This window comes from Lipotes vexillifer, unplaced genomic scaffold, assembly GCF_000442215.2.
Source record: "Lipotes vexillifer unplaced genomic scaffold, Lipotes_vexillifer_v1.1 scaffold1267, whole genome shotgun sequence".
In the NCBI taxonomy this organism is placed as follows: domain Eukaryota; kingdom Metazoa; phylum Chordata; class Mammalia; order Artiodactyla; family Lipotidae; genus Lipotes; species Lipotes vexillifer.
In genome coordinates this window covers 584,345-605,936 of record NW_006790372.1, presented here as the reverse complement: position 1 = coordinate 605,936, position 21,592 = coordinate 584,345, and the positions used below count along the sequence as shown (strand labels likewise).

At 36.9% G+C, this 21,592-nt stretch overlaps 1 protein-coding gene across 2 annotated transcripts in view; it reads right to left on the bottom strand.

The window, feature by feature from the left end:
* COL4A5 (collagen type IV alpha 5 chain) overlaps positions 1-21,592 on the bottom strand; it is a 230,567-nt gene that overhangs the window by 123,362 nt on the left and 85,613 nt on the right. For both annotated transcript variants that reach the window (XM_007463668.1, XM_007463667.1), the window contains exon 2: positions 1,322-1,381. In XM_007463668.1, coding sequence (XP_007463730.1) covers positions 1,322-1,381 — 60 coding nt within the window. The remainder of the gene's footprint in view (positions 1-1,321; positions 1,382-21,592) is intronic.

Below are 21,592 nucleotides of genomic sequence, written 5' to 3'. Positions count from 1 at the left end.
AATATCAGAAATGAATCCCTCTTGGTGTTTTTACTGCTACAGAAAGTAGCTTTACTACAAAGCTATTCCCCTCAAGCTAATGTTATTCAAATAAGTGTTCTGTATAACACTCTTCAATTATTATTAATAGGTGTTCCGTTAGAAGGAAGGAAAGTGGGTTAAATGGTTAAATAGAGCTTGGAAATACAGCACTGCAAAACAAACAAATAGGTTTCTTTACTCCAGGACTTTTAAACACCTTTAGTATGCTAGTGTACCTTCTATATGCCTAAATGGAATATGCTCTTGAGATATTATCCCAAACTTTTTCATATATCATTAGTAATATTCAATAATTCATTCAAAAATATTCACTGAGCCCCAGAGAGTGAAGACTAGGGTATGATCACCTTCCTCCTAGTATAATTCCTTTTTTGGCCACAATTCACTATCCCTTTTTTTTTTTTTTTTTTTTTTTGCAGTACGCGGGCCTCTCACTGTTGTGGCCTCTCCCATTGCGGAGCACAGGCTCCGGATGCACAGGCTCAGCGGCCATGGCTCACGGGCCCAGCTGCTCCGCGGCATGTGGGATCCTCCCGGACCGGGGCACGAACCCGTGTCCCCTGCATCGGCAGGTGGACTCTCAACCACTGCGCCACCAGGGAAGCCCCACTATCCCTTTTTAATCTTCTGTTTTCAATGGCAGTCACTGATTCATAGTGGCTAGGTTTATGCTATTTAATCATCACCAATACTTACTTTGTAATCATCACACCTATATAATAGGGATGCTGTTGTGGTTAAAGTGAGATGAAAACAGAGATAGACCATCCTTTACTTAAATGGATTAGATAAAAATACATGAAACACATGAAATTGTATGGTAACTAGCACAGATTAGTAGCCTAATAAATGTTTGGTTCCTTAAGAGTTTTGTATTCTTTTGCCTATTAAGTCATTGACTGCAACAAGATTCATCAGAGGTTGGCAGACTACAGCTCTCAGGCCAAATTGAGTCAGATCCCTGTTTTGTATAGTACAAGAGCCAATAATCTTTTTACACTATTAAAGGGCTACTTTTAAAAAAGGAGAAAAATATGTGACAGAGACCTTATGTGCTTCACAAAGGCTAAATTATTTACCATATGGATTTCTACAGAAAGTGTTTGCTGATCTCTGAGATAGAGTCTAATCCTTAAAGCAATCTAAAATAAGCAGTAGAGTAAAATTCATTTTATTTAATTAGATGCTGAGGTACAAGCCCTGTTTTTTTTAAAAAAAATATTAAAATCATGATTTTTATTGGTTTTCCAAGTTTTTTAAGGCTCATCTCATATCTTACCTTTTCTCCTTTTATACCACTACAGTCACACTTTGATCCTGGAGAACACCCATAGCAAGCCTATAAGGAAGAGAAAAAGGGAGGAAAATCATTAAATATGAACCTGAAAACCAGACTCTGACTTATAGCTCAAATGAATTCAACAATCCAAACTTGTAAAACAAATACCAGAAAAACATCTGAAAGGATATATGCAAAATTGCAAACAATGGTTACCTCTGGGGAATCTTTCATCTTTTATTGTATACATTTCTGTTTGAACTTTTCAAAATGAGCAAATACTTATAATTTTAATCTCCCGTTGCAGAACACAGGCTCCGGACGCGCAGGCTCAGCGGCCATGGCTCACCGGCCCAGCCGCTCCGCGGCATGTGGGATCCTCCCGGACCGGGGCACGAACCCGTGTCCCCTGCATCGGCAGGTGGACTCTCAACCACTGCTCCACCAGGGAAGCCCGAAAAATGTCTTTTTAAAAATGAAAAAGAAATCCATACAACTTCCCTGTAAATATGATTTTCAGCTCTAAGGAACTCATTTTCTCTCCTAACATCACTTATAAGAAGTTACCTCTCAATTTATATTAGCAAAGACCTCGGCAACTAGCCAAAGATGCCTGCCACTTAAAGTCCCTTGCTCTTCTGCATTCATGAGCATGAAATCCATACTGTCTTTTACCACCTTTCTTCTCTTTGCTTCCACTATTTCATCACTAGTAGCTCAGTCTCTAATAGCTCCAAGCTTTATCACAAAAGTTGTTCCCACAGCCTAGGTGTCCTAAATAGCCACTCGTAACAACTTCGTTCACTCATATGAGGAACTGAGGTACTACAGCCAGAAAAATATACTCCTCCAAAATAAGAACCTGTAGGACAAGAAGACAGTAGATGATGTCTGCCATCCAGAGCTATCCTTTACACTGGCATGAAGCTGAACTGCTTAGAAAAACAAATAGTAATTAGTTTAACATATGTAGATAGCTCAGCATTTATGTACAATAAGGGGTTATGCTTCTCATCAAATAAGAGAAATTTTTATGTGATGTAAATACCAAATAATGTTTATCTATGTTCAGCCATGGGAGACTATGAATTAAAATGTACGGTAGCCTCCTTCCCATCATTCCGCGCTTTCCTTTACTCCAATCACTACCAGTGTGCCTTCCTCAATCCTTAACAAACTACTAACCTTGTCCTTCTGGTTAGAAATCCTAACCCACTCAGCTGCAACTCGAAGTTACCCTCATACTGAAACTCCTTTTCCTGATTATAACAGCAAACTACAGGGGCTTGATGTTAGGGGAAATTTCTCATGCACATTGCAAAAGACTGTTCTAATAAAAGATGTGAACTTGACATTTCTAATTGAAACTGTTATATAGCCACTATTTATTATACATAGGTGATTAGGTTATATACTCTGCTTTTAGTACTATATACCAACTACATTAAGAGTTAAATAGACTTATTTTTATTTTTTTAACATCTTTATTGGAGTGTAATTGATTTACAAAGGTGTGTTAGTTTCTGCTTTATAACAAAGTGAATCAGCTATACATATACCTGTATCCCCACATCTCCTCCCTCTTGCGTCTCCCTCTCACCCTCCCTATCCCACCCCTCTAGGTGGACACAAAGCACCGAGCTGATCTCCCTGCGCCATGCGGCTGTTTCCCACCAGCTATCTATTTTACATTTGGTAGTGTACATATGTCCATGCCACTCTCATACTTTGTCCTAGCTTACGCTTCACCCTCCCTGTGTCCTCAAATCCATTCTCTATGTCTGCGTCTTTATTCCTGTCCTACCCCTAGGTTCTTCAGAACCTTTTTTTTTTTTTTTAAGATTCCATATATATGTGTTACCATACGGTATTTGTTTTTCTCTTTCTGACTTACTTCACTCTGTATGACAGTCCCTAGGTCCATCCACCTAACTACAAATAACTCAATTTTGTTTCTTTTTATGGCTGAGAAATATTCCATGGTATATATGTGCCACATCTTCTTTATCCATTCATCTGTCGATGGGCACTTAGGTTGCTTCCATGTCCTGGCTATGGTAAATAGAGCTGGAATGCACATTGTGGTACATGACACTTTTTGAATTATGGTTTTCTCAGGGTATATGCCTAGTAGTGGGATTGCTGGGTTGTATGGAAGTTTTATTTTTAGTTTTTTAAGGAACCCCCTTACTGTTCTCCATAGTTGCTGTATCAATTTACATTCCCACCAACAGTGCAAGAGGGTTCCCTTTTCTCCACACCCTCTCCAGCATTTATTGTTTGTAGATTTTTTGATGATGGCCATTATGACCAGTGTGAGGTGATATCTCATTGTAGTTTTGATTTGCATTTCTGAAATGATTAGTGATGTTGGGCATCCTTTCATTTGTTTATTGGCAATCTATATACCTTCTTTGCAAAAACGTCTATTTAGGTCTTCTGCCCATTTTTAATTGGGTTGTTTTTTTGATAATAAGCTCCATGTGCTGCTTGTATATTTGGAGATTAATCCTTTGACAGTTGTTTCGTTTGCAAACATTTTCTCCAATTCTGAGGGCTGTCTTTTCATCTTGTTTATGGTTTCCTTCGCTGTGCAAAAGCTTTGAAGTTTCACTAGGTCCCATTTGTTCATTTTTGTTTGTATTTCCATTACTCTAGGAGGTGGGTCAAAAAGGATCTTGCTGTGATTTATGTCATAGAGTGTTCTGCCTATGTTTTCCTCTAAGAGTTTGATAGTGTCTGGCCTTATATTTAGGTCTTTAATCCATTTTGAGCTTATTTTTGTGTATGGTGTTAGGGAGTGTTCTAATCTCATTCTTTTACATGTAGCTGTCCAGTTTTCCTAGCACCACTTATTGAAGAGGCTATCTTTTCTCCGTTTTATTATCTTGCCTCCTTTATCAAAAATAAGGTGACCATATGTGTGTAGATTTGTCTCTGAGCTTTCTATCCTGTTCCATTGATCTATATTTCTGTTTTTGTGCCAGTACCATACTGTCTTGATTACTGTAGCTTTGTAGTATATAGTCTGAAGTCAGTCAGGGAGTCTGATTCCTCCAGTCCTGTTTTTCTTTCTCAAGATTGCTTTGGCTATTCAGGGTGTTTTGTATTTCCATATAAATTGTAAAATTTTTTGTTCTAGTTCTGTGAAAAATGCCATTGGTAGTTTGATAGGGAGTGCACTGAATCTGTAGATTGCTTTGGGTAGTATATTCATTTTCACATTGTTGAATCTTCCAATCCAAGAACACGGTATATCTCTCCATCTGTTTGTATCATCTTTAATTTCTTTTATCAGTGCCTTACAGTTTTCTGCATAAAAGTCTTTTGTCTATTTAGATAGGATTATTCCTAGGTATTTTATTCTGTTTTTTGCAATGGTAAATGGGAGTGTTTCCTTAGTTTCTCTTTCAGATTTTTCATCATTAGTGTATAGGAATGCAAGAGATTTCTGTGCATTAATTTTGTATTCTGCCACTTTATCAAATTCATTGATCAGCTCTAGTAGTTTTCTGGTAGCATCTTCAGGATTCTCTATGTATAGTATCATGTCATCTGCAAACAGTGACAGTTTTACTTCTTCTTTCCTGTTTGGATTCCTTTTATTTCTTTTTCTGCTCAGATTGCTGTGGTTAAAACTTTCAAAACTATGTTGAATAACAGTGGTGAGAGTGGGCAACCATGTCTTGTTCCTGATCTTAGTGGAAATGGTTTCAGTTTTTCACCATTGAGAATGATGTTAGCTGTGGGTTTGTCATATATGGCCTTTATTATGTTGACGTAAGTTCTCTCTATGCCTACTTTCTGGAGAGTTTTTATCATAAATGGGTGTTGAATTTTGTGAAAAGATTTTTCTGCATCTATTGAGATGATCATATGGTTTTCCTCCTTCAGTTTGTTAATATGGTGTATCACATTGACTGATTGCTGTATATTGAAGAATCCTTGCATTCCTTGGATAAACCCCACTTTATCATGATGGATGACACTTTTAATGTGCTTCTGGATTCTGTTTGCTAGTATTTTGTTGAGGACTTTTACATCTATGTTCATCAGTGTTATTGGCCTGTAGTTTTCTTTTTCTGTGACAACTCTGTCTGGTTTTGGTATCAGGGTGATGGTGGCCTCATAGAGTGAGTTTGGCAGTGTTCCTCCCTCTGCTATACTTTGAAAGAGTTTGAGAAAGATAGGTGTTAGCTCTTCTCTAAATGTTTGACAGAATTCGCCTGTGAAGCCATCTGGTCCTGGGTTTTGGTCTGCTGGGAGATTTTTAATCAGTCTCAATTTCAGTGCTTGTGATTGGTCGGTTTATATTTTCTATTTCTTCCTGGTTCAGTCCCAGAAGGTTGTGCTTTTCTAAGAGTTTGTCCATTTCTTTCAGGATGTCCATTTTATTGGCATGTATTGCTTGTAGTAATCTCTCATGATCCTTTGTATTTCTGCAGTGTCAGTTGTTAATTCTCCTTTTTCATTTCTAATTCTATTGATTTGAGTCTTCTCTCTTTTTTCCTTAATGAGCCTGGCTAACGATTTATCCATTTTGTTTATCTTCTCAAAGAACCAGCTTTTAGTTTCATTGATCTTTGCTATTGTTTCCTTCATTTCCTTTTCATTTATTTCTGGTCTGATCTTTATGATTTCTTTCCTTCTGCTAACTTTGGGGTTTTTTTGTTCTTCTGTCTCTAAATGCTTTATGTGTAAGGTTAGTATGCTTATTTGAGATTTTTCTTGCTTCTTGAGGTAGGATTATATTTCTATAAACTTCCCTCTTAGAACTGCTTTTGCTGCAACCCATAGTTTTGAGCCGTCATGTTTTGTCATTTGTTTCTAGGTATTTTTTGATTTCCTCTTTGATTTCTTCAGTGATCTCTTGGTTATTTAGTAGCATACTGTTTAGCCTCCATGTGTTTGTATGTTTTATAGTTTATTTCCTGTAATTGATATATAGTCTCATAGTGTTGTGGTCAGAAAAGATACTTGATACGATTTCAATTTTCTCTAAATTTACCAAAGCTTGATTTGTGACCCAAGATATGCTCTATCCTGGAGAATGTTCCATGAGCACTTGAGAAAAAAGTGTATTCTGTTATTTTTGGATGGAATGTCCTATAAATATCAATTAAGTCCATCTTGTTTAATGTATCATTTAAAGCTTGTGTTTCCTTATTTATTTTCATTTTGATTGATCTGTCCACTGGTGAAAGTGGAGTGTTAAAGTCCCTTACTATTATTGTGTTACTGTCAATTTCCCCTTTTAGGGCTGTTAGCATTTGCCTTATGTATTGAGGTGCTCCTATATTGGGTGCATAAATATTTACAACTGTTATATCTTCTTCTTGGATTGATCCCTTGATCATTATGTAGTGTCCTTCTTTGTCTCCTGTAATAGTCTTTATTTTAAAGTTTATTTTGTCTCATATGAGAATTGCTACTCCAGCTTTCTTTTGATTTCCATTTGCATGGAATATCTTTTTCCATCCCCTCACTTTCAGTCTGTATGTGTTCCTAGGTCTGAAGTGGGTCTCTTGTAGACAGCATATATACGGGTCTTGTTTTTGTATCTATTCAGCCAGTCTATGTCTTTTGGTTGGAGCATTTAATCCGTTTACATTTAAGGTAATTATCGATATGTATGTTCCTATTACCATTTTCTTAATTACTTTGGGTTTGTTTTTGTAGGCCTTTTCCTTCTCTTGTGTTTCCTGCTTAGACAAGTTCCTTTAGCAGTTGTTGTTAAGCTGGTTTGGTGGTGCTGAACTCTCAGCTTTTGCTTGTCTGTAAAGGTTTTAATTTCTCCATCAAATCTGAATGAGATCCTTGCTGGGTAGAGTAATCTTGGTTGTAGGTTTTTCTCCTTCATCACTTTAAATATGTTCTGCCACACCCTTCTGGCTTGTACAGTTTCTGATGAAAGTTCAGATGTTAATCTTATGGTGATTACTTGTATGTTATTTGTTGTTTTTCCCTTGGCATGTTTCTCCTTGGATTTATCCTGTATGGGACTCTCTGCACTTCCCGGGCTTAACTATTTCCTTTCCCATGTTAGGGAAGTTCTCAACTATAATCTCTTCAAATATTTTCTCAGTCCCTTTCTTCTCTTCTTCTTCTGGGACTCCTATAATTCAAGTGTTGGTGCATTTAATGTTGTCCCAGAGGTCCCTGAGACCATCCTCAATTCTTTTCATTCTTTTTTCTTTATTCTGCTCTGCAGTAGTTATTTCCACTATTTATATTCCAGGTCACTTATCTGTTCTTCTGCCTCAGTTATTCTGCTATTGATTCCTTCTAGAAAATTTTTAATTTCATTTATTGTGTTGTTCATCATTGTTGGTTTGCTCTTTATTTCTTCTAGGTCCTTGTGAAATGTTTCTTGTATTTTCTCCATACTATTTCCAAGATTTTGGATCATCTTTACTATCATGACTGAATTCTTTTTCAGGTAGACTGCCTATTTCTTCTTCATTTGTTAGGTCTGGTGGGATTTTACCTTGCTCCTTCATCTGCTGTGTATTTCTCTTTCTTCTCATTTTGCTTAACTTACTGTGTTTGGGGTCTCCTTTTTGCAGGATGCAGGTTCGTAGTTCCCATGATATTTGGTGTCTGTCCCCAGTTGGTGAGGCTGGTTCAGTGGGTTGTGTAGGCTTTCTGGTGGAGGGGACTGCTGCCTGTGTTCTGGTGGGTGAGGCTGGTCTTGTCTTTCTGGTGGTCAGGATCACAGCCAGTAGTGTGTTTGGAGTGTCTGTGAACTGAGAATGATTTTAGGCAGCCTCTCTGCTAATGGGTGGTGTTGTTTTCCTGTCTTGCTAGTTGTTTTGCATGGGGTATCCAGAACTGTAGCTTGCTGGTCATTGAGTAGAGCTGGGTCTTAGCATTCAGATGAGGATCTCTGGGAGAGCTCTTGCTGATTGATATCATGTGGGGCCTGGAGGTCTCTGGTGGTCGAATGTCCTGGACTTGGCCCTCCCACCTTGGAGGCTCAGGCCTGATGCCCGGCCAGAGCACTAAGACCCTCTCAGCTACATGGCTGATAGGAACTCCAAAGCCCAGATGCTCTCCTCAGAAAGTTCAACATTCAGATTCCACCTATGGCACAGAGAGCAGCCTACGGCAAGATCAGTCCTCCCTTATGACCAAGACAACTGGCTTCTTCATATCTTTGCTTGGAGATGTAGAAAATTCCTTTCCCATTCTCTCCTGTAGCCCGTTGATATCTACAGAAAAATCTGTTTGAATTCAACTTGAAAATTTAATTTATATTCTATTTATTCCACCTAGGTTACGATAATGGCTCCAGTACAAAGTTCAAGAAAAAAAGGCAACTGTAATACAGAAACCAACCACTAGATGCCATTTTCCATACAGTTATAACCATGATGCCCACAAGGAAACAACCCCAAGTTGACATCTGTTTAATGGAAAAATTTGTTTTTTACCAACATCTATTAATACTGATTAGGTGCTTAATAAGCACCAAGCACAATATTAGGACTATGAGTTATACCGAAAAATGCGTGCTGCCTTTAAGGAACTTCCAATCTAGCAAAAAACAAACAAACAAACTAGGCCCACCAAACAAATGAAAATAATACTTAAATACAATGGAATAATGATATAGCAGACAATGGTAAGAGAAAGAGCTCTAAGCTACAAGAAATACATCCTGATTTTACCTCAGGAATTGATTCAGTAGATGACTATGGATAAGTAAATCCTATACCCTAGCGCTCAGTTTTCTCTTTGGTAAAATTACAGAGATAGACAATATGATATCTTCAGGTAGCATCCAGCTTTTACAGGCTGTGATTCAGTGGGATTTCCCAAGTGAAAACAAGTTTTATAATCAATCATTGTTATCAAACTTAAGAGAGTTCCCTTGAACTTGGGAGTATTCATAATGGCTCTGTAGAGAATGTAAATAACTCCACTTCAATTTCTAAAAATGGGCAGAAATATATCTAGAGGAAAAAATGGCCATGCTAAGCAATAAAATTAAAATACAAAATTTTTGTGAACAAAGAGTCAGCAAAACAAACAGTAAGTACCTCAGTCTAAAGGACTTCATAAGTACATACGGAAAAAGTACAGTAGGAGATAAGTCCAAAAAAAAAACTTTCAAAAACTGTGGAAAAACTTATTTAATTCTACAAAGTCACTGAACACTGTTGAAGCAAGAAAACAGGTGCAACTACAGTAATGTTGTATACTTTTTAGTGGGGGAGAAAATAATAAAAATATGAAAAAATTTTTATTATCATGTAGTAAAACACATCATGAAGAAACAATAATTAAAACAGTATGGGGGCTTCTCTGGTGGCACAGTGGTTGAGAGTCCACCTGCTGATGTGGGGGACAGGGGTTCCTGCCCCGGTCCAGGAATATCCCACATGCCGTGGAGCGGCTGGGCCCGTGAACCATGGCTGCTGAGCCTGCGTGTCCGGAGCCTGTGCTCTGCAATGGGAGAGGCCACAGCAGTGAGAGGCCCGCGTACCACAAAAAAAAAACCCAAAAAAACAAAAAAACAACCAGTATGGTATTGCTCAATGAATAGGCAGCTCAGTAAACCAAAATACAATGGCCAGAAACAGATCTACATAAACACACACACACACACACACACACACACACACACACCCCTACTATAAATATAAGTTGGCATATGAAATAGATATGAAAATATTGTACTGTTCAACATATGATACTAGGACAAGTACAGAAAACAATAAATTTAGATATCAGGCTCCTACAATAAAAAATACTATTTTTTGTTCTCAAGATTGCTTTGGCTATTCGGGATCTTTTGTGTTTCCATACAAATTGTGAAATTTTTTGTTCTAGTTCTGTGAAAAATGCCAGTGGTAGTTTGATAGGGATTGCATTGAATCTATAGATTGCTTTGGGAAGTAGAGTCATTTTCACAATGTTGATTCTTCCAATCCAAGAACATGGTATATCTCTCCATCTGTTTGTATCATCTTTAATTTCTTTCATCAGTGTCTTATAATTTTCTGCATACAGGTCTTTTGTCTCCTTAGGTAGGTTTATTCCTAGATATTTTATTCTTTTTGTTGCAATGGTAAATGGGAGTGTTTTCTTGATTTCACTTTCAGATTTTTCATCATTAGTATATAGGAATGCCAGAGATTTCTGTGCATTAATTTTGTATCCTGCTACTTTACCAAATTCATTGATTAGCTCTAGTAGTTTTCTGGTAGCATCTTTAGGATTCTCTATGTATAGTATCATGTCATCTGCAAACAGTGACAGCTTTACTTCTTCTTTTCCGATTTGGATTCCTTTTATTTCCTTTTCTTCTCTGATTGCTGTGGCTAAAACTTCCAAAACTATGTTGAATAAGAGTGGTGAGAGTGGGCAACCTTGTCTTGTTCCTGACCTTAGTGGAAATGCTTTCAGTTTTTCGCCATTGAGGATGATGTTGGCTGTGGGCTTGTCATATACGGCCTTTATTATATTGAGGAAAGTTCCCTCTACACCTACTTTCTGCAGGGTTTTTATCATAAATGGGTGTTGAATTTTGTCAAAAGCTTTCTCTGCATCTATTGAGATGATCATATGGTTTTTCTCCTTCAATTTGTTAATATGGTTAATCACATTGATAGATTTGCGTATATTGAAGAATCCTTGCATTCCTGGAATAAACCCCACTTGATCATGGTGTATGATCCTTTTAATGTGCTGTTGGATTCTGTTTGCTAGTATTTTGTTGAGGATTTTTGCATCTATGTTCATCAGTGATATTGGCCTGTAGTTTTCTTTCTTTGTGACATCCTTGTCTGGTTTTGGTATCAAGGTGATGGTGGCCTCGTAGAATGAGTTTGGGAGTGTTCCTCCCTCTGCTATATTTTGGAAGAGTTTGAGAAGGCAACTGCCCTTCACTTAGGCCTAAGATTCGTGTCCACTAAGAGATGCCTCAGTGGTCACCACTAGTACTGAGACCAAAATATGTCCCAACCCACATGGGCCCAAGCTGAGTCTCTTCAGAGGAGATTGATTTCAGAGGTTTCGTCCTTCGAGGCATCTGGTTTCTCCCATGCAGAGCCCTTCTCAACTTGTTTCCTAGTTGAGTGACACTGATCACCTCACCTTCAGGGTTGTTATTTCTCCCAGATTCTCTCTGTATCGTCTGACAAAAGAGATACTGGGTTTAGTCACCCAAGGCTTAAATTCCCAGCAAAGAAGGTCGTCTACAAACATACCTCTTTTACTTCCACAAGACCAGAAAGAGTCAGGGCTGAACACAGCTTAGATGCCGTCTTCACTTTGCTATTGTTAACTGCTAAGAGGAAAACCCCAGTTAATAGCTTTATAGGCCAAAGCAGGAAAAATAATAAAGGCTCTCTCCTATTCAGGTCAGCAGGCATTAAAACAACAATAACCTATTCTGTTCAATATATATATATTTTAGTGATAATATTTTAATTGGACAACTCCTTTTGGTTGTTCAAAGTGCTCTTACTGCAGCCGCATGGCACAGGGAAACCAGCTCGGTTCTTTGTGGCTGTCTGGAGGGGTGGGATAGGGAGGGTGGGAGGGAGGGAGACAAAGAGGGAAGAGATATGGGAACATATATATATGTATAACTGACTCACTCTGTTATAAAGCAGAAACTAACACACCATTGTAAAGCAATTACACCCCAATAAAGATGTTAAAAAAATAAATAAATAAATAAATAAATACTAGATATAGGACTAAAAGTACAAATAAAAGCAAACTTCTGTATGCATTAGGATCACTTACAGAACCTCACAAAAATTCAGATACTACAACGCCCATCCTAAAGATTTTGTTTCAGTAAGCTTGAGGTTGGCTATCAGAATCTGAAATTTTAATAAACATCTCTAGGTGATTCTGATTCATGTGTTCTAAGATATATACTACAAAATAACGGCATAGGGAAAGGATACCCCAATAATGGAGTCAGGTATCCAGACTGATATGCCTACTTAAAAAAAAAACATTTTATGCTTGAAAAACAAGTAAAAATATCTTAAAAATCTCAAAGAGAGGCACAATAGGATTTATCAGGCTAAAATCTAGGGGAGAAAACCCTAGTAAGCTGACCACTGAAACTACTTTTTCTCCGAGGGCATTTAGAAAACTTGGAGAATTTGAGATTCTTGTTTTACAGTGTAAGGGAGTCACATACAAAATAACCTCATGGAATTTCAAGAAAAAGATATCTTAGGTCTCAGCAGAGAGGTACAAGGGAAATAGATCCTTGAGAAGCTGTAACCACAAGCTGGCCCTCATACAGATTTGCAGTACAAATCAGCATTTAGCTGGGTGGTCCACTAACCTCAAACTGTAAATTTGTTCAGAGTGGATGCAAACTGCCTTGACCTCCCAGAGGCTGGGCAGAAATACATATAAATCCTATGTAGAAGAGCATACCTTCATATTAAGCTTCAAAGAATTCCAAAAAATCCTTTTTGAAAGGAAAATAAGCTATTCCATTCAAAAATCACTAAGCATACAAGGAAACAAAATACCATAAGCAAAACACAGGAGAAACATCTCACAGCAGAAACTACTCAGCAAAGTTTCTAATATTAGAATTAGACACACAATATATAATGACTATTTTTACAATGATGAAAGGTTTTTAACTGGAAGAAAATAAAGGGACCAGGAAATGGTAACAAAAAAGAAAAAAAAAGTAACCTAGCTGAATTGAAATATGAATTCTACAAGTGAAAGCTATGAAATTTAAAATTCAACGGATGAGCTTCACAGCAGACTAGATGCAGCTGAAGACAGTTAAAACACTTAGTAAAGTAAAAAGAAATTATTTATAATGTAACATGGAGATGAAACACATGGTAAATGTAAAAGAATAGTTAAGAGACATGGAAGGAAGAGTGAGGTGGTATAGCAAACAGGTAATTTGGGTTATAGAAGAAGAGGTGAAAGGGAATGGGGCAGAGGCAATAGTTAGAGATAATGCTAGAAAGTTTTTAAGAACTAATTAAAAATATCTGTAATTCTAAAAGTCCAGCATATCCAATGGAAGAAAAGACAAATCCCAAACTGGATGCAAAACAGTGTAATGTCAGAACATAAAACCAAATCAAACAAACAAAACCAAAAACAAACAAACAAACAAAAAAAACCCCATGGCCTTAAAAGCATCAAGAAAGACAAGAGAGACTGTCTTCAAAGGGGTGACAATTAATTTATAGATTAGTTCTCAGAAATTAAACAGAAGCCAGAAGACCATGAAATTACATCTTTAACATGCTGAAAGAAAACTTTCAACCTATATTTTTTACCCAGTGAAAATACCTTTCAAGAACAAGATAAAAATACAAATATTTTCAGACAAACAAAAACTGTGAAAGTATGCCCCCAGCAGGACTTCACAAAACGAAATTCAAACCTTTCAAATATCTTCTCCTATATGTGAAAGGAAAAATAAATGAAGTGGAGGGTCTAAAATACAAAAAGGGGGACTTCCCTAATGGTCCACTAGGTAAGACTCTGTGCTCCGAATGCAGGGGCCCGGGTTCAATCCCTGGCTGTGGAACTAGATCCCGCATGCTGCAACTATGAGTTCACATGCCGCAACTACAGATTCTGCATGCTGCAACTAAAAAGATTCTGCATGCTGCAAATAAAAGTTCCCATATGCCACAACAAAGATCCCACACAGGGCAACGGAAATTCTGCATGTCACAACTAAGACCCAGTGCAGCCAAATAAATAAATAAATAAACAAATAAATATTTAAAAAATAAAACACAAAAAGGAATTAAGAGAAAAAAGTAATAAATCTGTGGTTGAAATTAAATAAATACTAACTATAAAACACAATTATAGGGCTTCCCTGGTGGCGCAGTGGTTAAGAGTCCGCCTGCCAATGCACGGGACACAGGTTCGTGTCCCGGTCTGGGAAGATCCCACATGCCGTGGAGCGGCTGGGCCCGTGAGCCATGGCCACTGAGCCTGCGCGTCTGGAGCCTGTGCTCCACAACGGGAGAGGCCACAACAGTGAGAGGCCCACATACCTCAAAAAAAAAATAATAAAATATAATAAGATAAAAAATAAAAAAGCACAATTATAAAAATAGGTGCAGGATTCAAAAATACAGTACTAAAAGATAATACAATGTAAGTCAGGAAAGGATGAGTGAAGTTAAAGTATTCTTCAACCCTTGTAACTGTAAAAAAACAAGTATGGGCATTGATTACTTTAGACTTTGGTAAGATAAGCTTAAAACCTAGGAATTCTAAATTCTACGATAAACCTTAAAAGAAGATAAGCAAGGTTTTGCAAATTATTAGAGAAGGACAATACTCAAATCCAAAAGAAGAGGAAAGAGAAAGAGAAAGAAAATGCTATCATAGAGGAGGCAATACAACTAAAGGAAATGTATCAGCAATTATATTAATTGCAATTAAGTATAAAATGACACAGCATGAAGAAATAAATCAGACAAATTTGGAATATGGTACATTAATAAAAAAAAAACTAGCATGGATTATTTAAAAAGTCAATGCCAGGCTTCCCTGGTGGCGCAGTGCTTGAGAGTCTGCCTGCCGATGCAGGGGACACGGGTTCGTGTCCCGGTCCGGGAAGATCCCACATGCTGCGGAGCGGCTGGGCCCATGAGCCATGGCCACTGAGCCTGTGCATCCAGAGCCTGTGCTCCGCAAAAGGAGAGGCCACAACAGTGAGAGGCCTGTGTACTGCAAACAAACAAACAAACAAAAAGTCAATGCCATGCCACTTGTAAATGACAGCTTAAGGAACTCTATGAACCAACTCCCTAATGAAACAACAATAAATGATGAAATCTAGAAAAAAAACTAAAGATTTAAGTCTCTGGATATTGTCTGAAAAACCTATAGCAAATGAAGAAACACTTATTCAACAACATTTACTAAATCTCAGTATGAACAGCAAGAATCTATAATAGTACGGGACCCTAACACCCAAATTTCACCAATGGACAGATCATCCAACATGAAAATAAAAAAGGAAACACAAGCTTTAAATGACACATTAAACAAGATGGACTTAATTGATATTTATAGGACACTCCATCCAAAACAACAGATTACACTTTCTTCTCAAGTGCTCATGGAACATTCTCCAGGATAGATCATATCCTGGGTCACAAGTCAAGCTTTGGTAAATTTAAGAAAATTGAAATCGTATCAAATACCTTTTCCAACCACAACGCTATGAGACTAGATATCAATTACAGGAAAAAGTCTGTAAAAAATACAAACACATGGAGGCTACACAATACACTACTAAATAACCAAGAGATCACTGAAGAAATCAAAGAGGAAATTAAAAAATACCTAGAAACAAACAACAATGAAAATACAACAACCCCAAACCTATGGGATGCAGCAAAAGCAGTTCTAGGAGGGAAGTTTATAGCAATACAGTCCTACCTCGAGAAACAAGAAACATCCTAAATAAACAACCTAACCTTACACCTAAAGCAATTAGAGAAAGAAGAAGAAGAACAAAAAAAAAACCCAAAAGTAACAAAAAGGAAAGAAATCATAAAGATCAGACCAGAAATAAATGAAAAAGAAATGAAGGAAACAATAGCAAAGATCAATAAAACTAAAAGCTGGTTCTTTGAGAAGATAAACAAAATTGATAAACCACTAGTCAGACTCATCAAGAATAAAAGGGAGAAGAGTCAAAGCAAAAGAATTAGAAATTAAAAAAAGGAGAAGTAACAACTGACACTGCAGAAATACAAAGGATCATGAGAGATTACTACAAGCAACGCTATGCCAATAAAACGGACAACCTGGAAGAAATGGACAAATTCTTAGAAAAGCACAACCTTCCAAGACTGAACCAGGAAGAAGTAGAAAATATAAACAGACCAATCACAAGCACTGAAATGGAAACAAGTGATTAAAAATCTTCCAACAAACAAAAGCCCAGGAACAGATGGCTTCACAGGAGAATTCTTTCAAACATTTAGAGAAGAACTAACACCTATCCTTCTGAAACTCTTCCGAAATATAGCAGAGGGAGGAACACTCCCAAACTCATTCTATGAGGCCACCATCACCCTGATATGAAAACCAAAGATGTCCCAAAAAAAGAAAACTACAGGCCAATATCACTGATGAACATAGAGGCAAAAATCCTCAACAAAACACTAGCAAACAGAAGCCAACAGCACATTAAAAGGATCATACACCATGAAGAAGTGGGGTTTATCCTAGGAAAGCAAGGATTCTTCAATATACGCAAATCAATCAATGTGATACACCATATTAACAAATTGAAGGAGAAAAGCCATATGATCATCTCAATAGATGCAGAAAAAGATTTCAACAAAATCAATACCCACATATGATAAAAAACCCTCCAGAAGGTAGGCATAGAAGGAACTTACCTCAACATAATAAAGGCTATATATAACAAACCCACAGCCAACATCATTCTCAATGGTGAAAAACAGAAACCATTTCCACTAAGATTAGGAACAAGACAAGGTTGCCTACTCTCACCACTATTATTCAACATAGTTTTGGAAGTTTTAGCCACAGCAATCAGAGAAGAAAAAGAAATAAAAGGAATCCAAATTAGAGAAGAAAAAGAACAAGTGTCACTGTTTGCACATGACATGATACTATACATACAGAATCCTAAAGATGCTACCATGAAAGTACTAGAGCTAATCAATGAATTTAGCAAAGTAGCAGGATACAAAATTAATGCACAGAAAACTCTTGCATTCCTATACACTAATGATGAAAAACCTGAAAGAGAAATTAAGGAAACACTACCATTTACCATTGCAACAAAAAGATAAAATACCTAGGAATAAACCTACCTAGGGAGACAAAAATCCTGTATGCAGAAAACTATAAGACACTGATGAAAGAAATTAAAGATGATACCAACAGATGGAGAGAGATACCATGTTCTTGGATTGGAAGAATCAACATTGTGAAAATGACTATACTACCCAAAGCAACCTACAGATTCAGTGCAATCCCTATCAAACTACCAATGGCATTTTTCACAGAACTAAAACAAAAGATTTCACAACTTGTATGGAAACAGAAAAGACCCTGAATAGCCAAAGCAATCTTGAGAAATAAAAACAGAACTGCAGGAATCAGGCTCCCTCACTTCAGACTATACTACAAAGCTACAGTAATCAAGACAGTATGGTACTGGCACAAAAACAGAAATATAGATCAATGGAACAGGATAAAAAACCCAGAGATAAACCTATGCACATATGGTCACCTTGTCTTTGATAAAGGAGGCAAGAATATACAATGGAGGAAAGACAGCTTCTTCAATAAATGGTGCTGGGAAAACTGGACAGCTACATGTAAAAGAATGAAATTAGAACACTCCCTAACACCATACACAAAAATAAACTCAAAATGGATTAAAGACCTAAATGTAAGGCCAGACACTATAAAACTCTTAGAGGAAAACAAAGGCAGAACACTCTATGACATAAATCACAGTAAGATCCTTTTTGATCCACCTCTTAGGGAAATGGATGAAAAATAAATAAATAAACAAATGGGACCTAGTGAAACTTAAAAGCTTTTGCCCAGTAAAGGAAACCATAAACAAGACGAAAGGACAACCCTCATTTTGGGAGAAAACATTTGCCAATGAATCAACTGGCAAAGGATTAATCTCCAAAATTTACAAGCAGCTCATACAGCTCAAAATCAAAAACAAAAAACCCAATCCAAAACTGGGCCGAAGACCTAAATACACATTTCTCCAAAGAAGATACATAGATTATCAGTAAACACATGAAAGGATGCTCAACATCACTAATCAGTAGAGAAATGCAAATCAAAACTACAATGAGATATCACCTCACACCAGTCAGAATGGCCATCATCAAAAAATCTACAAAAAATAAATGTTGGAGAGGGTGTGGAGAAAAGGGAACCCTCTTGCACTGTTGGTGGGAATGTAAATTGATACAGCCACTATGGAGAACAGTACGGAGGTTCCTAAAAAACTAAAAATAAAACTTCCATACAACCCAGCAATCCCACTACTGGGCATATACCCTGAGAAAACCATAATTCAAAAAGAGTCATGTACCACAATGTTCATTGCAGCTCTATTTACAACAGCCAGGACATGGAAGCAAACTAAGTGTCCATCGACAGATGAATGGATAAAGTTGTGTCACATATATACAATGGAATGTTACTCAGCCATAAAAAGAAATGAAATTGAGTTATTTGTAGTGAGGTGGATGGACCTAGAGTCCGTCATACAGAATGAAGTCAGAAAGTGAAAAACAAATACCGTATGCTAATATGTATATATGGAATCTAGAAAAAAAAATGGTTCTGAAGAACCTAGGGGCAGGACAGGAATAAAGACACAGACACAGAGAATGGGCTTGAGGACACGGGGAGGGGGAAGGGTAAACTGGGACGAAGTGAGGGAGTGGCATGGACATATATGTACTACCAAATGTAAAATAGCTAGCTAGTAGGAAGCAGCCACATAGCACAGGGAGACCATCTCGTTGCTTTGTGTCCACCTAAAGGGGTGGGATAGGGAGGGTGGGAGGGAGACACATGAGGGAGGAGATATAGGGATATATGTATACATGCAGCTGATTCACTTTGTTATACAGTAGCAACTAACACAACATTGTAAAGCAGTTATACTCCAATAAAGATGTTAAAAAAAATACCATATGCATACAATATAATACTATGCCATATCATCACACAATGGCTACTCTCACACGTCTCATAAACTCTTAGAAGATAGTAATTTAAGATTTCAAAACAGAAGTCATCTTTGACTTGCCTACTCTTAACACAAAACCTCCATTTGGGGGGATGGAGGTGGCACAGAGTCGCCATTCTTTAACAGTCCAAGGGTAAAAATTTACGTATCTTTTGTTACATCCCTTCATTTGATATCCGGACACAATCCATAAACAGATCTACTTCTTCCGAATAAATGCTATCAATAAAAGAATGTCAGCAGAGCTGAAGGAGGTCTTAGAAATTACCTAATATACCTCCCTCATTTTAAATATAAAGAAATGGACGGCCAAAGACAGTGCCAGAGCTAGAATTAGTTTCTTGACTTTTTCAATATTCCAAACTGATTCCCATATACTTTCAAATTCTGAGCAAAAGCCAGTATGTCTCGCCAGATTTTTTATGAAGAAGAAACATTTTCTCACTATCATAAATGTATTTCTTTAAAAATCAAATTATAGATGAACATATTAATCATTTTGAAAGGCTTTTAACCAAAGCAGCACCTGCCACTTCCTACAAATCTAGAACTAAAAAATACATGGAGACTCATTAAAAATTTGATGACTACAACATATGATTCAACAATACTAACATAAGTAATGAGTTTCCTTGATTAAGAACATTACAATTTTTAAGATAACTAAAGAAAAAGACACACTCATTTGGTTTTCAAGATTCTATTTTTTTTTCCAACAGGGATGGAAGAATGTTGGGGAAAGGAGGCGGTGGCCTAAACCTTAGTTTATGTGTTTATGCTCATAAACTAAGGTTGATCAAAGTGAACCCAAATATTTAAAGATATCAGGTATCAGACAATGGAGCTCTTCTGGCATCTAGTCTGGACAAATTACCAAATGCTTTATTACCAGAAGTACTTTAACCTTAAAAATCCACAAACAAGTTACTCACATTAGCTTTAGTGATTTTTCATTTAGGGTGGAGAAGCTATACCTATTTTGGGCAAATTTTATTATTTCCAAGTATTATTGGATACCATTTGGAAATATGTGAAATGGAGGAACTTTTAAAAAAATTAGGTTACTAGATACTTTTAATGGTGTTTGTATAAATGGGATTTTTACATTAGAAAATTACCCTAAATCAGAATGGCATTTGTTGAGAGTAGATTCTATGATTGGCAGATAGGAAGAAAAACCAAGTATAAGCTACCTTAATCAAGAGCAACTTTCTCCCCAATTTTAGGTACCAGTAACCATAAATTAAATTTGAGAAGTTTTTATTGAGTCTGGCTCTGTACAAATTAATATGGAGTATATGGAGATTATTAAATATCTTATCTCTCTAGAAAATTTTATAACCTAAAAAGAGGAATTAGAGAAATAAGCAAATTAGTATTTATTAGGCAGAATAAGATAAATGACACAAGGTGAACATAAAGTATTATGAACATTGAAAAAAGAAAAAAATGCTTAGAAAACTGGTAACACACACAAAATATTTATTTCACATGTTACTCTAGTAGATTTTTCCCTAGCAAGAATTTCCAAAGTTTTTAAGTGGTACAAGCAATATTTGAAGAAAATAAGTATCTAGAAGCATATTCATGATCTAACTTTGAAAATAAACACAAGTAAGGATCACATCACAGAATTAGCAGCTTTCCAATTCTTAGCTCTGTATGATCTATGATATCCACCTAAAACATTTCTAGCCATCCAGCCTCACCTAGTTAACACCTCTAGTGATGAACTCATAATGCAGCCCATAGTACTAAGGTTTAAGACACTTGTGCAGTAAGAGATTTAATCTGCTTAAGTCTCTTACAAAGAAAATTCAACAATGGGAACTCAAGCAAGTAACAGATTAAAATCACTTTAAAATGAGATCAACCCAATGAATCACTTAATAAAGCTGTAATATAAGCAGAAGAAGAAACATTTAATTTCCCTACTCAAACTAAAAGCAGTTATTTTACTTTGTGGGTAGAAGGAAATGGACAGTGCTTACACATAAATTGTTCCTGCTGGAATTATTATTCATTTTTAATATGAAAACTTCGTATGAAAATCTGGTGATATATACATTTTCAGCAGTAAAACGAAACATACATTCTTTTTACACCTCCGGACGTGCAGGCTCAGTGGCCATGGCTCATGGGCCCAGCCGCTCCGCGGCATGTGGGATCCTCCCAGACCCGGGGCACGAACCTGCGTCCCCTGCATCGGCAGGCGGACTCTCAACCACTGCGCCACCAGGGAAGCCCCAAAACATACATTCTTAAGTGATACTATCATATCCAACCTGCCACTAAGGGATTATAAGCATGAGATAAATGTATTGAAGATTTTAGGGTGAAAGGGTTGTAGAATAATAAAAATGATAACCAGCATTTTAATAGCTCTTTACAATTTACAAATGATATGATATATATCACATTTGGTCGTCTCAGTAATATTGCTGGGATGTATGCAGCTATACTTACCTATGGTATCAGATGTAGAAATGGGGATTTAGAGAGCTTAAATGACTTGA